The 15,379-nt window shown below is 40.4% G+C and overlaps 1 protein-coding gene across 15 annotated transcripts in view; it reads left to right on the top strand.

The window, feature by feature from the left end:
* The window catches only part of C11H2orf76 (chromosome 11 C2orf76 homolog), a 91,203-nt gene that overhangs the window by 41,771 nt on the left and 34,053 nt on the right, over nucleotides 1-15,379 (top strand). For 6 of the 15 annotated variants that reach the window (XM_023185171.3, XM_023185172.1, XM_023185174.1 and 3 more), the window contains exons 6-7: nucleotides 2,148-2,229; nucleotides 11,260-11,584. In XM_023185171.3, coding sequence (XP_023040939.1) covers nucleotides 2,148-2,229; nucleotides 11,260-11,336 — 159 coding nt within the window. In that variant the 3' untranslated portion in view covers nucleotides 11,337-11,584. Of the gene's footprint in view, nucleotides 1-2,147; nucleotides 2,230-6,998; nucleotides 7,674-11,259; nucleotides 11,593-15,379 lie in introns of those variants that run through there. The other 9 variants (XR_002725013.2, XR_002725012.3, XR_004229196.1 and 6 more) reach the window with 4 other exon arrangements.

Below are 15,379 nucleotides of genomic sequence, written 5' to 3'. Positions count from 1 at the left end.
CAAATTAAGACTATACTTAATCCACACCTGTCAGATTGACAAGGAACAGAAGGCTTTGCTAACACGCTGTGTTGGGAGAATATGGGAAATAGGACCTCTCAGTGGTCCCAGTCCTCTCTGGAGAACTAGATAGCTGGTGGATGGGGATTGGGAGGAGACTGACTTTTCACTTTCTATTCATATGTGCTTGGATAACTTTGTATAATGAGTTATTATATAAAGAATAAAAAAAGAATAATTTTTTTTTTTTTGAGACAGAGTCTTACTCTGTTGCTCAGGCTGGAGTGCGGTGGCGTGAACACAGCTCACTGCAACCTCTACCTCCCAGGATCAAGATATCTTCCTGCTTCAGCCTGCTGAGTATCTGGGACTATAGATGTGTGCCACACCCAGCTAATTAAATAAAACTTTTTTTTTTTTTTTTTTGTAGAGATGGGGTCTTGCCATCCTACTCAGGCTGGTCTCAAACTCCTGGGCTCAAACAGTCCCCCTGCCTTGGCCTCCCAAAGTGCTGGGATTACAGACTGTATTACCTATTCTAAAATGATTTTTTGAGTAAAGTATTTTTTTTTTTTTTTTGAGATGGAGTCTTGCTCTGTCACCCACGCTGGAGTGCAGTGGCCGGATCTCCGCTCACTGCAAGCTCTGCCTCCCGGGTTCCCGCCATTCTCCTGCCTCAGCCTCCTGAGTAGCTGGGACTACAGGCGCCCGCCACCTCGCCTGGCTAGTTTTTTGTATTTTTAGTAGAGACGGGGTTTCACCGGGTTAGCCAGGATGGTCTCGATCTCCTGACCTCGTGATCCACCCGTCTCGGCCTCCCGAAGTGCTGGGATTACAGGCTTGAGCCACCGCGCCCGGCCTAGTATTTTTTCTTTTAATGTGTGTACTCTGGAGTTTCAGCCCCTGTGCTCTGCAGTGAATGAGGTCCCTGAACCCTGCGTGGCTTGGGCTTGGGCTTTGGCTGCTGAGAGGCCTCTCTGTTGACTCTCTGTCTTAGCTGTATAGAAATAGAATATGTTGCTAAACAGGTGTGTTCTGGCTGACAAGTGGTGCTGTGTGACACTAGTGGTCATCTCTTTGTGCTATTTAGGGGCAGATAGCAACTGTAAATTTTTCACTTGTATTTATGGAGCCTCGCTGGATTGGTAAATATCACTGGAGAGCACTCTTGTTTACCCCCACCCCAAATCACATAGAGAAATATTCCAGTCAATGTGACATGGAACCACATGTTTTTTAGCTTGGGCAAGGTTTTTAGATATGTGGACTTAGGGCCATTTGAAGTATACTTGTGGCCAGGTGTGGTGGCTCATGCCTGTAATCCCAGAAGTTTGGGAGGCCAAGGTGGAAGGATCACTTGACGTCAGGAGTTCGAGATGAGCCTGGTTAATATAGTGAGACCTCGTCTCTACTAAAAATAAAAAAAAAAAAAAATGTAGGCTTGGTGGCACATGTATGCAGTCCCAGCTACTCAGGAGGCTGGAGATGGGAGGATTGCCTGAGCCTTGGAGACTGAGGCTGTAGTGAGCCATAATCATGCCGCTGCACTCCAGCCTAGGTGACAGAGTGAGACCCTGTCTCAAAAAACAAAACAAAAGAAGGAAGTATACTTGCTTCTCTCAGAAGTCGGACTGGCCAGAGCTGGAAGCTCTGCTCTGTCGCTGACCAGGTTAGGATGGCAGGAGAAGATGATGATGATGCAGCAACAGAACAGTGACAGCTAAGAGAAAGTGCTCACCCTGTGGCCGGCACTGCTGAGGGTTTATATGCTCCATCCTGTCACCCTTACCACAGGTGATGGGGAAGGATCCCTCTCCTCCCCTTTTCTACCGATGAGGAAATCGAGTCCTAGAGAGGTTGTGTAGCTTGTTGAGAACACACAGCTGAGTGATGCTGGAGTCTGGATTTGCATCCTGATCTGACTTCATTGCCATGCCACAGGACTCTCCCCAGTGCTTTACGTGGTGCCTGCGCTTGGCAGGACCTCACTGTGCCTCTGTTCACTGCCCTCATTACGGCCAGGGGAGTGGAATCTACTTAGATTGTTGTTGTGCTCAAAGTTACAACTGTGTCTTTGAGAAGTCTCACCGAACAAACCCATGTAAGTACTGATAAAATGCAGATTTTCTTTTTCTTTTTTTTTTTAGACAAATGAACTTGTGTTGAGTTTGGAAGATGACGACAGACTCCTGCTGAAAGAAGACAGCACTCTGAAAGCAGCTGGAATCGGTGAGGAAGGGGGCCTTGTGTTGCTGGAGGGGAAACCCTCTCCTGGCCTATGCTGAGGCCTGGCTGATGGTATTTGGATAACTCACTGGAAAGTAAATGCTGCCGTTGGCCTCCCGACACTGCCCGGTAACTGCTGAGAGGAGGAGGATGAGAATGATGTGCATTCCGATCTCTTGACTGAGGGCAGTAGGTATCTGCTCTCCAAATATGCAGAATGCAAATGGCTCTTTTCAGAAGGTATGCTCAGAATTCTCCTGAGGGTCTGTTTAAGGGATGAGTTGTTAGTACCGTGTCTCCTTACTCTTATCATTGTCACTTGAGCTGATGGTTGGAGAGAAATGGACATAGTAAGAACTAAAGAGGAAGAATGCAATACGTTGTTGGTATCACATGCAGTGTGGTTTTTGATGGTCTTCCGAATCACTCAGGGCCCACCGAGGCATGGAATTTAAAATAGGAGCCTGGTGTGTGCAGCTGAAAAGTACCTGATTGGGCTTTCCAGCCTAGAATGTGCATGTGGTTTTATTCTAAATAAATGTTATGTGACATATTTTGTGACCATTAGATGTCACTATTATTCTACGTATATGTACACCTAAAGCTGATCTGGCAGGAGGGGAAGTGGAGATTGTCAGGGAGGTCTGAGTGGTTAAAGGCAGTGTGCCCTGATACACCTCTGCGGTTGGTGACTGATGCAGTGTCACAAGCCATGCTTCTTCTTAATTATTTTCTAATTTATTTATTTTTTGAGACAAAGTCTCACTCTGTCGCCCAGGCTGGAGTGCAGTGGTGCGATCTCGGCTCACTGCAACCTCCATTTCCCGGGTTCAAGCGATTCTCCTGCCTCAGCTTCCTGAGTAGCTGGGACCGCAGGTGCGCACCACCACGCTTGGCTAATTTTTGTGTTTTTTTAGTAGAGACACGGTTTCACTGTATTGGCCAGACTGGTCTTGAATTTCTAACCTCAGGCGATCCACCTGCCTCAGCCTCACATTGTTCATGATTATTTATATGCACTTGTTAAGGAACACGGTTAGTAAGGTGCACATTGGGAGCCTGGATTTTTTTTTTGGATGAGTATTATTTGAGTTACTTTAATCACATATATCAGGAATTTACTTCTGATTGATTCATGTGACTCGCGTGAATTCCTGACATAGATCTGAGTTAAACAGGATCTTAAATAGCATGTTGTGAAATCTTAGACTGGGTTTCTGTGTTGTCATCTACAATATTTGCTAGAATATTATTGTCTTTCCATGTTATGAATATGTAAGGTTGTTATTTTGAAGAATGATTTTAAATTTGGCATTTGTTTCTTTAAATGCTATTATATTATTGTAGCAGGTGGCACCTTTGTGATTGGGGCATGTAGCACCTAGAAGGTAGTCCTGTTTGTTTTTAAAGCATAAAGCATAATGAATATTACAGACTGATATTGATGGGGGTATTGACAGACAGCTCCATGGAAAACACTGGATAATCCAAAAACTAAAAAAAAGGTAATATTTCACAGGATGATAAAGTTGACATTTCAAAGAAGTGAGGAAATAATGATTTAGCCAGAAAATTATGTGAAGCCCATTGCCAAAGCATTCAGGAAAATAAAATTCAAACTCTTATCTCATCTCTGTTTTTATTACAAAATAAATTCTAGATGGGTTAAATGTTATAATGTAAAAAAATTTTTAAAAAAGAAAGTGTAGTTCAATAATTTCATAATCTTGGGAAGGAGAAGAGCTTTCCAAGCATGAGCTCAAAGACAGAAGCCATAAAGGGGGATAAGTGATAGATTTGACTACATAAAAACTAAAAACTGTAAACAGAGTTAAAGGAGAAACTGAAAAATATTTGCAGCATATACAACAGATAAAAAAGTTATTAGCCTGGGGTCGGGCGTGGTGACTCATGCCTGTAATCCCAGCATTTTGGGAGGCTAATGCAGGAGGATCACTTGAGGTCAGGAATTCGAGACTAGCTTGGCCAACGTGGTGAAACCCCATCTTCACTAAAAATACAAAAATTAGTCAGGCATGGTGGCACACGCCTGTAATCATAGCCACTTGGGAGGCTGAGGCGGGAGAATGGTTTGCACCTGGAAGGTAGAGGGTGCAGTGAACTGAGATTATGCCACTGCACTCCAGCACAGCACTCCAGCCTGGGCAACAGAGTGAGACTCTGTCCCAAAAAAAAAAGAAGTTATTAGCCTGACTTTATAAAGAACCCTTGTAATTACTGTGAAAAAGAGAAATTCTACTGATAGAAGAAATAACTCACATATAAAAAATAGCTCCTTCTCATTAGGAGAGAATGAGGACTTATTAGAAATGAGTACATAGATACTGTTTTATGTAGTAGAGTCTAGTGTTAAGACTGGTCTGGGGCTGGGTGCCATGGCTCATGCCTGTAATCCTAGCAGTTTGGGATGCCAGGCTAGTGGGTCGCTTGAGGCCAGGAGCTCTAGATTAGCCTGCACAACATAGTGAGACCTCATGTTTATTTTTATAGTGAGTCTATAAAAATAAAAAATAAAAATTAGAGTCTAGAGCCAGAGTGCTTGGGTCCAAATCCTGATTCTGTCTTTTACTGTCTAGGTGACCTTGGACAGCAGTAATTATTTTAAGATTAGCAGACATGACCAAAGTGGCATTGTCCAAGGGAGTTCAAGGTGTAGGAAAAATGAATAGTCTTATACCACTGTCAGGAATGAATGTGACCTCGAATTTTCTGTGGGTCAGTTTGACCAATAAGACTTTCCCAAGTTTGAATTTCAGTGATGCTTGTTTCTAAGCCAACAGGGACAAGCCGTGACGTTGTGATAGGTCTTCAAGGGGGTGGTGGGGTTAGCCCTGACCTTCCCTTGTATGTGAAGCACTGATGTAGAGCTTGATTTATTGAATACAAATAGAACATGCTGTGTGATACCATTATGGTTTGGGTTTTTGTTTTTGTTTTTGTTTTTGTTTTGAGACCAGAGTCTCACTCTATCACCCAGACTGGAGTACAGTGGCACAATCTTGACTCACTGCAGCTTCCACCTCCTGGGTTGGAGCAATTCTCCTGCCTCAGCTTCCTGAGTAGCTGGGATTACAGGTGTGTACCACCATGCCCAGCTAATTTTTGTATTGTTTAGTAGAAACGGGGTTTCGCTATATTGGCCAGGCTGGTCTCGAACTCCTGACCTCAGATGATCCACCTGCCTCGGCCTCCCAAAGTGCTGGGATTACAGGTGTGAGCCACTGTGCCCGACCCCATTATTGTTTTAAAGTGTTTAAGATATACATGTAAGATTATTGTTTATGTGTATATGGAGAAAAGATCATATGCCAAAATTATAGAAATGGTTTTTTGAGGTGGTGGCATTGCCAGTAATTGATATTCTCCTTTCTTTTCTGTATCATCTAATTGTTTTTATGGTGATTTAAAGAATTTTCTACAGTTTACATGTATTCCTTGTAATTAAAGGACTTTTTTTTTTTTTTTAAGTATAAACCCATGAAGTTGGGGAAAGTCAGTTAGACTGAAGGCTGTACGTTTTGCTTGCTTTCTGGCCTTCTGTAAGCCACTTATCCTCTCTGAAACTCTTATTTTGTTTTCTGTAAAAATTGGAAGAATGAAACCTATTCTAGAAGGTTGTCATAAGGGTTGTGTAAAACAATGAAGGCATCGGGAGTGATGTGTGTAAAAGGCCCTCAAGAACAACTGCTTTGTCTGGAAACCGTACTGGAGAAGGCAATTGGCAAATGTTTTGACTTTACTAAAATATTGAGTTGTTGGTCTTGTTGTGACTAATTTCAAACTGACTTATGTAACGAACCATCTGTAAAGGTGAGAAGCAAATCCCTCTTTTTGTCCTCTTACTTTAAGGCTATTGGTCCTGGATCAGAGTCAGATTCTTTTCCCAGATTCTCCACTCATTTCAGGGTGGTATGAGGACTCCAAACGGCCCTCCTAACTCCAGCAGCCAGCAACCCTGGGCTCAGGGTGATTTGGGTCCCTGTAGGGAGCGATTTTGTCTTTGTTATCTAGAGTGGTGTTGCTGTGCTCTTGGGGACAAGCTGAGGTTATACCTGGGGACGGAGGTGAGGGTACCTGGAAAGCAACAAAAAATTCTAAGTGAGAACTGAGTTGTGAAAATGATACTTGAAACGTGTGATTTTTTTTTTTTTTTTTTTTTTAAGACCTCACTCTGTCTCCCGGTGCAATCTCGGCTCACTGCAACCTCCGCCTCCCAGGTTCAAGTGATTCTCCTGCCTCAGCTTCTTGAGTAGCTGGGATTATAGGCATGCACCACCTCGCCCATCTAATTTTTGCGTTTTTAGTGGAGACGGGATTTCGCCATGTTGGCCAGGCTGGTCTTGAACTCCTGACCTCAAGTGATCCGCCTGCCTCGGCCTCCCAAAGTGCTGGAATTACAGGCGTGAGTCACTGCGCCTGGCCTGAAATATGTGATTTTTCTAGGGAATTTTCCCTCTCACAGTGCCATGTTTGATTAGATTTTTAATAAGTTTAAGAGAAAAATTCGAAGTCATCTCTGACTCCCTTTTCACCGCCTGACCTTGCTGTAGAGCTGTCACTCTGCTACCACAGCCCGTTGCCATGGAATAACGCCAGGGTAACAAATTTATCATTAGGACTTTTCTGCAGTAGTCATGAAAAGAAAAGAAAGGCTGCAGGTGGGGAAATTAGGGGAAAAAAAATGTTTGAAGATTTCTTTTCTCACGGAGAAATTCTCTAGTTCATCCTTTGGCTTTTTCTCTGCACTGCAGATCCCGATGGAACATTCTACACTTGACGTCAGTGGAAGTGTTTGCTTGTGGACTCAGTACGGAAAATACGTACTTAAAAAAGATTTGCTCAGTAGAAGCAAGAAGAGACTTTTACCTAGAAATGTGACTTATAATTTAAAGATTGTTTTTACCTTGTTGTCAGCAGTTGTAGTTTTATGGACTAATTCCCCTAAGTAATAAATTTACATGTAAGCTTTTTTTTTTTGGAAGTGTTATTTTCTCTCTTTCATTTTGCTACATTCTACTGCTGTTGTCTTTGGAATCTGGTCTGGTTTAAGAGAGAAATTGTGACTGGGTAACTCTTCCAAAGCCAGTTGTGTTTCATTGGAAACATTTTAAAACAAGATACAGTGGCCAAACTGTAAGTGTTTATCTGAGGGAAGCATTCTCGGCAAGCCAGGTCCTGTCATAATTCCAAAACTCCCTCGTGGTTTGTTTTCATTTTGCGTATCACTTCTGTCATCTGCCCCCAACCAGATCTCTGTCGTTCACGCCTCACCCCTTTGGGTGATCTTGTCTGTACAGCTAATATTGTGGGATTCTGTGGCTCCCCCTTTTCTTTCAGGATCATGTTTGCATATCCTTAAGGTGTTGGGTCCCCTTCCCTTTCTTTTTCTGGGTAGTAATATTTTAGGTCATGCGTGTTTTCTTCCTTCGACAGTATGTTATGGTGGCCGTTTTTCACTCTTACATAGAAACAGTGATAGTCTGGTTACTCGGTAATGTGGACTCAGGAAACTGGGAGATTCCAGAAGCAAGACTTAGAGTGAACCTCTGTGGAGTGCTTTCCTTTTTACCTCCCCATACCATGGTGGAAATTACAGGCATGTACCCAGTCTAGCAAAGACTGAGGGTTTTTTTTTTTTTTTTGGCTACTTGTTTTCTTCAAACTGTAGTTTGAAATCTTCTCTGCCAGCAGATCCGAAACAATATTTGAAGCAAGCCGCGAAATAAAAGGCAGAGCACTTGGAACCTCTGTTGGTGGTGAAAACTTAGAAATATAACTCAGTTGTGAGCACAGCTCTGAATGATTTGTAGATTAGGATTTTGTGACATTTGGGAGGATAGGCTCTACTCCTAAAGTGGCGGAGAGGGTGAAACTTCGTCCTTTTGGTCTCAGATTGCCCTAGAAGTCACACCTCACCCTTCATGTATTTTTTTTGTCAACAGTCTGTGGTTATTGTCACAAGGCAGCCTCCCTGATCGTGGCTTTTCTGTACCACAGTCAGTGTGCCTGTCTCAGGCTCCTTTTTCCAGACAACAGGGGTTGTGCCTCATATTACGTTGGTGCTGACTAGCACAAGGCTAGGGACTCAGAACATATGGATAAATCCTTGTTGATGATGAGTTTATTGAGATAAATTAGCTGAAGAGTTTAAATACATTGCATTTAATTTTTCTTGGGATTTTACACTTAAGATTGATCTTATATTCTTTCATTTAAAGTCATTATCATTATGTTCCTTTTAAAGTTGTGTGTGTCTGTCTGGAAGCATTATAAAATTATTAATTTTATATCCAAAGTTTGAAAGCCCTGGCTTGTGTTTATTTCATTAAACTTGAGCATCAGTATTAAAATGATCCTACAAATGTATTTGGAGGGTTCTCTGTTTCATTTGATAGTAAGACGAAGGGATGAAGTGGCAGTGTATTTATTGGATTTTAGATTGCACATTCATTTCAGATTCCCATGCCAAGGCACTCTGCACCTGACTGCACTGCCGCCTGCAGCACATTTAATTTAAAATCAGGTGCCCTGGGGGACCAGCACTAGGTAGACTTCCGGAGGGTTCATCCCCAGCCAGTTTTAAAGGAGCCATTTTAAATAGTATTTGGGAAGCAGGAATTTAAGGGATAATGGTGGAAAGAGTAATTATGTAGAGGTCTTAAAAATCATTTATAATTGGTTTTCACGTAAATTGGCAAATGAATTTGCAGTATAAGTCCCTGAAATCATTCTCTCAAACATTTTCCACAGAGGTTTACAGATGTAAGAAAACATTATATTCTACTTCTGCTTAAGGACCACATTACTAAAATTTAAAACCCATTTAATGTTTTACTTTTGAATGTTCAGAGTAAATTTTAATTTGTGTGTTTTCCAATTTGTTAAGGGTGAAAAAAATTTTAAATCAACCTGAAGTATTATAGTTTAACCCATTTGTTTACCTAGATTTCCTGAAAAAAAAAGTACAGTCATCTGAAAATAAAATCTTTACACTGCAGCTTCTCATTCGGAGTCTACATTATGAGAGCTAGCATAAATGCCCTAGGTAAATAATGCATTGATGTTTAAGTTAACTGGACCCAGGAGAACCGATGTGTCAAAACAGAACTGCTTAGTCCTTGCTTTCCATCAGCTTCTCTGAACCTGCTATTGCTGAAGAGCCACACAACATATTAGTTTCTCAGAAGGGGTTCAGATAAATGTCAACTGCAGTAAGTGAAATTTGTAATTACAGTTAGTGTGGATTGAGCAAAGTGCTGTGTGGGCAAAGCACTGTGTAAAGTTCTGTATGTAAATAGCACATCACAGATAAAACCTTGCTCTGTGATTATTAAGAACAGGGTGCCTTTTGCTCATTTTCCATTAGAAGGTTGATTAGAATCACTTGCAAATTATATAAGTCTACCTCTGGGCGTGCTTCCCTTCAAAAAAGGAAACCCCAGGAGCTTTTTGTATAAAGAATAGATTTCCAAATATCTTTGAATATTGAAGTTTTTGAAGCTCCCTTTCTTGATTTTCTTTTTCCCACTGATTCCAAGTGTGGAGTCTTTTTACCTATTCTTTTAGATGCCACTTTCTTGTAAAATTTAACTGTACCTTAACTTACTGTTTGCACAGGGTGCATCTTTTTACAGCCCCTCCTTATTGATCTCCAGTTTCTCTCTGCTGTATCCCCCACAGGCTGCTTGTCATGCGAGGCTGCAATCTGATTTTCATCTCCTCAGATTAAATTTAATCTTGAAGATATAGTAAGGACTGGAATGAGGATCTGTGACTATGGCTGGCTTTATTTTCTTCTTTTGACACTTGTTTATTTTCTGTAATGAGCATGGGTAGCTTATGATTAACAAACGTTAAATCTGATATTCTTGAAAACAGCAAAAACATTTTTAATGAAATGGCATGCTAATCTCATTAATTTCATTGTTTTTTGACAAAGTCTAATGATGAGATGAGAGCTGTAAACTAAGAGACCAGTGGTAATCCTTGGCACCCTTTTTTATTATCCTGTTTATTTGACTTGGAGTTTTACTTGTCTGTTTTTAGAGAGTATGTTAATTGAGTACTCAGTATTCATTACGAATAATCTTGACTGTTTTCTTGTGGAGATTCTGAAGGCCCTTTTGCTCTTTCTGTAAAAGCCAAGCAGACTGTATTAACTTCTGGTTTAATTTAAAAAACGAATGTGGAACTTGTTGGCACAACACCTTAAAGAATTGCATGTTTAATAATTGGAAGGCTTTCCATCAGATTTGTCTCTAGCCTGAATTAATAATGTTGCTGACTTACTGTTTTAGGAGACGCAGTCCTTGACCTGCTAGGTTGAAAGAATTGTGACTGCTCTGAACCTTCATGGGTCCTTTAGCGGTGCCATCTCCCCTGTGAATAATTAGAGGTATTTGAAGGTATTGAGGTAGCAGCCAATTTGTGTCTTTCACTTTGCATATTGTTGAAGCCGCATGAATTAATCATAAGCAGGGCAAAAAATTAACTTCTTCAGACACATATTTTGATGGGTCATGAGGGAGAATGTAAAGTGATCTGTAAAATATTCTACTGATCCTCTAAGTATTAAATTATTATACCTACAGGCTAATTTCAGGGGGGAAAAGAGTTTTCCCTCCCCTTCCTTCAGTACCTGAGTAGCATATTTGAGAAAAAAAATCAAGGTTTTTTATTTCCTAGCACTGTAAAGAGTACTACAGATGAGCAATTTTATGATTTCCTGAAAACCAGATTCTTGAATTAACTCTTGATTTCAATTTTTGGGGTTTTTTTTTTTTTTTTTTTTTACTTTTAAATAATTTGAGTTTTCAATTCTTAAAACTTCACCTGAAACTTCCTGTTGATTTGGTAAAATTCATTGTGCAACCCAACAAATACCTCATCTTTTTCACTGTAGGCATCTGAAGCTATTCTAAAATACCGAATCAAAGTCATATGGATTTCCATACTTGTTTAAAATTTAGATTTACATTGAAATCTTGTTTTCTATTTTCTGTTTTTTTTCAGCCAGTGAAACTGAAATTGCATTCTTCTGTGAAGAAGATTATAAGAACTACAAAGCTAATCCCATTTCATCCTGGTGAAAACATCTTGAGGGCTTCCTTTTTGCATACCTGTATTAAGCTTTTTATTCCACTGCTGAGTTTTTGAAATCGACAAACAAATCTTAAAAAATTAATCCCAGGCTCTACTCTTTGAGCTAAAATCTGGTGATTTCTTTCTCTTCAGGTCTTTCTTTCCTTCCCTCTTTCTTTTTCTTTGTTGTAAAATAATATATTATGAGAAAAACATTTGATTTTTTTAAAGGGAAATAAATTGTTATTAAAAATTATCATGGAATATTGATTCTTAAATTATAATTTATTTTCTGAAATTAGGAATTATTTGGGTGACTTGCATGTTGAGTTCCTTAAAAAGATTGTAAGACTAAGATCATACTGTTTATTTTATATTTTTTCTGTAGTTTCTATTTAGAGCAACTGTTACTGTCTGTGGCTACCAGAAATTCTGAATTTCTTGACCCTCATGGCTACCTTTTAGCTCAGGGTGTGTGATACATACCACCATATGTGCAACTGAATTATGTATATTTTAGGGAGGTTTTATGATGCAGGAAGGTTACTTTTTTTTTTTAAAGTATCGCAGCCTATACAAGTAATGTTGCTGATTTTTTTTTTTTTTTTTCTTTTCTTTCTTGAGCTGTGTTTTCCATCTTCAGGAGCAAACTGTCATAGAACCAAACTCATTTATTTAGAGAGAGGAAGTAGCAGGATGCTTGCACTTCTGGAAGAAAATTGTTCATTGAGAACAAGTCTATGTCCTGGAAGATACATTCCTTCTAAATAATGTAATACTTGTGGTTCCTGATCATGGCTGACCACCAGCACGTGAGGAGTTATTATTTCAGAGGCCTTTCAGTCAGCCTGCGTTTAAGCAGAACTCCTGGAGAGCTTAGTGGCTCTGCCGTTGCTCCCTGAGTGCTGGAGAGCTTAGCTGGCTCTGCCATTGCTCCCTGAGTCCTCAGAGTTGCCAGGAGGGCAAATTGGTTTCATTATGGCCATGTCTAACTTAAGAAAACCTATTATGGCCGGGCGCGGTGGCTCACGCCTGTAATCCCAGCACTTTGGGAGGCCGAGACGGGCGGATCACGAGGTCAGGAGATCGAGACCATCCTGGCTAACACAGTGAAACCCCGTCTCTACTAAAAAATATAAAAACCGAGCCGGGCGAGGTGGCGGGTGCCTGTAGTCCCAGCTACTCGGGAGGCTGAGGCAGGAGAATGGCGGGAACCCGGGAGGCGGAGCTTGCAGTGAGCTGAGATCCGGCCACTGCACTCTAGCCTGGGTGACAGAGCCAGACTCCGTCTCAAAAAAAAAAAAAAAAGAAAACTTATTATTTTTTAAAAATAAACTTTGAAAGTCTGATTAACATGATTAGAAGATGCTTTGCTTTGTTGAAAAAGTTAATAGGGTCTTCTTTAAAACAGAAATTCTATTTATTTTATTCATTATTTCATTCAGGAGCAAAGTGTTGAATACACAGATGACATAGCTTTTGGGGGAGTTAATAAAGAAGAAAATAAGACCCAGTTTTTGCCTCAGTAAATGGAGAAAGACATAGTACAATCAAACGATTTTAAGAATAGCAGAAAAAGCTGCCATCACAGCCTTGTTGACAGAAATTAGTTCTGTGGTTTTTGCTGTTTTTGTTTGTTTGTTTCTTTGTTTTTAGAAGTACCAGTTGAGCTGTGTCTTAGAAGATTGAATAGGAATTTTTGCTTAGAAGAAAAGAAGGGAAGGGCTTACCGGAAGAGGGAGTAGCATACACAAAGGCAGAGCACTGTGAAAGAGCTTGAGGTTTCAGGAGAAAGCACAGATTTTAGTGTCCCTGACTTTTATAGGTGGTGCAGCTTAATAATGTTTAGACCTAGCAGTGGTACAAAAGCAATAGGCATTCAGTAGAAACTGTACACTGAGTACCCATACAGCCATTATGTTTTCCACTTTCAGTGCAGTATTCAATACATTACATGAAATATTTAATACTTTACAATAAAATAGGCTTTGTGATAGATGATTTTGCCCAACTGTAGTCTAATGTAAATGTTCTGAGCATATGTAAGGTAGATTAAGTTAAGCTGCCATGTTTCCGTGTTTGGTAGGTTAGGTGTATTAAATGCATTTTTCACTTTTATTTTCAACCAACGATGAGTTTATTGGGACTAACCCCATTGTAAGTTGAGGAGCATCTGTACAGGAGGGCAAAGTACATGGAACAGAGTAGAGGAAGATAAGGCCAGAAAGGTAGGTTGAGGTAGGCCTTACAAGTCATGCTAAGGAGTTGGAACTGTGTCTGGTAGGTAGATGGGAGCCAGCAGCATGGTTTAAACAGATATTTGATTCCATTTGTATTTTAGCAAGTGAGCTTTGTCAGCAATGTCCAGATGGCAGAAAGACTAGAAGACATCATTGAGCAGGTGACGTTTGGAAGGCCTGGCTCAGGGCAGGGACAGAGGGGAAGAAGAGGAGTGGGGAGGTTCTTGGTGTTACCATTTGATCATGCATTCCGTGGCAAATATGATGTGGTAGTTAATTTACATCTGTTATCTCATTTGACATTTACCACAGTTCTTCAATGGTAGCATGTATATTTATAGATGAAGACACTGGGGCCCAGAGAGGTAAAGTTATTTGCTCAAGAGAATGCAGTAATGTGCAATGGAATTGGAACCAAGTCTATCTTAAAATTCTGACTTCCCCCATTCCATACTGCAGCCTCCCAGTGGAGACCTGAGGTAGAATGACCTTAGAATGTTTGGGACCTGGTGTGGGGACGGGGATAGTGGGCGGGGGGGGGGGTTAGTGGGGGGATAGTGTGGGGAGGGAGGAATGGAGACTTCAGTGATTCTTGCTGGAGTTGAGTGGCCGGATTAATGATGGCAGCAGTAACCCAAATAGGGAATTCAGTAGGTAGAGGTTAAAACATATTCCATTTGTTCGCTTTGCACACATTCAATTTGCATACCAGACTTTTTTAAAATATAAAATTAAGCATATCTTTGCCTGTGCATTTTTAAGTAGATAATGTAAAAATATGTATATATAGTACTTTTTTGGTGTGTGTTTTTCTTATAAAAGGTACATATAGGCTATTTTCACTTATAAACGAGGAATAAAAATCAGAAATAAACCTATAGACAGCAACCACTAGAAAGAGACAAAGAAGGATTGTTTCCTAAAGCCTGCAGAGCGAGCAGGGCCCTGCTGACATCTGGATTTCAGACTTGTAGCCTCCAGAACTATGTGAGAAAATACATTTCTGTTGTATTTACACTAAATACAAATATATTGTGACTATAAAGGACTTTTACCAGGAATGGAAGATTGATTCAATATATAATTTTCAAAATCTATAAAGGAGAAAAAAATTATGTTTATCTCAATAGGTGCCAAAAGGCATTTGATGATATTCTTGCTCATGCATATCTAAAAGTTAGCAAGGGAAAGAAATACCCTTAACTTGATGAAGGTTGCTCGTAGGAAACCTACTTAATGGAGAAGTGTTTCAGCAAATCTGTTAGATATGAATAAGAGGCTGCGGCTGGGTGCGGTGGCTTAGGCCTGTAATCTCAGCACTTTGTGAGGCTGAGGCGGGCAGATTGCTTGAGCTCAGGAGTTCGATACCAGCCTGGGCAAGAGGATGAAACCCCATCTCTACAAAAAAACAAAAACGAAAAATTAGCCAGGTGTGGTAACTTGCGCCTGTAGTTCCAGTTACTTGGGAGGTGGAGGTGGGAGGATTCCTTGGGTCAGGAGGTCAAGGCTACAGTGAGCTGTGATTGCACCACTGCACTCCAGCACAAAAAATATGAATTAGACAAGAATGAACACTATTGCCAGTACTATTCAGTGTATTTCTGCAAGTCTTACTGTAGCCAGTGCTGTAGGGAAAATAATGATTCTCAGATACTGGAAAGTAGTAGGCAAAACATTCATTTGTAGACAATATGATTGCCAGAGAATTAAGTTTTTTGAACTAAGAGACTTCAGTGCTGAACCTAAAATGTATTGTTCATAAAAGCTATAAAATAGTGTTATTAGATGAGTATAAAAGACCTAAATAGAGA

This window comes from Piliocolobus tephrosceles, chromosome 11, assembly GCF_002776525.5.
Source record: "Piliocolobus tephrosceles isolate RC106 chromosome 11, ASM277652v3, whole genome shotgun sequence".
Classification (NCBI taxonomy): domain Eukaryota; kingdom Metazoa; phylum Chordata; class Mammalia; order Primates; family Cercopithecidae; genus Piliocolobus; species Piliocolobus tephrosceles.
The sequence above is the reverse complement of the archived record's forward strand: the minus strand, read 5'-3'. Positions and strand labels throughout refer to the sequence as shown.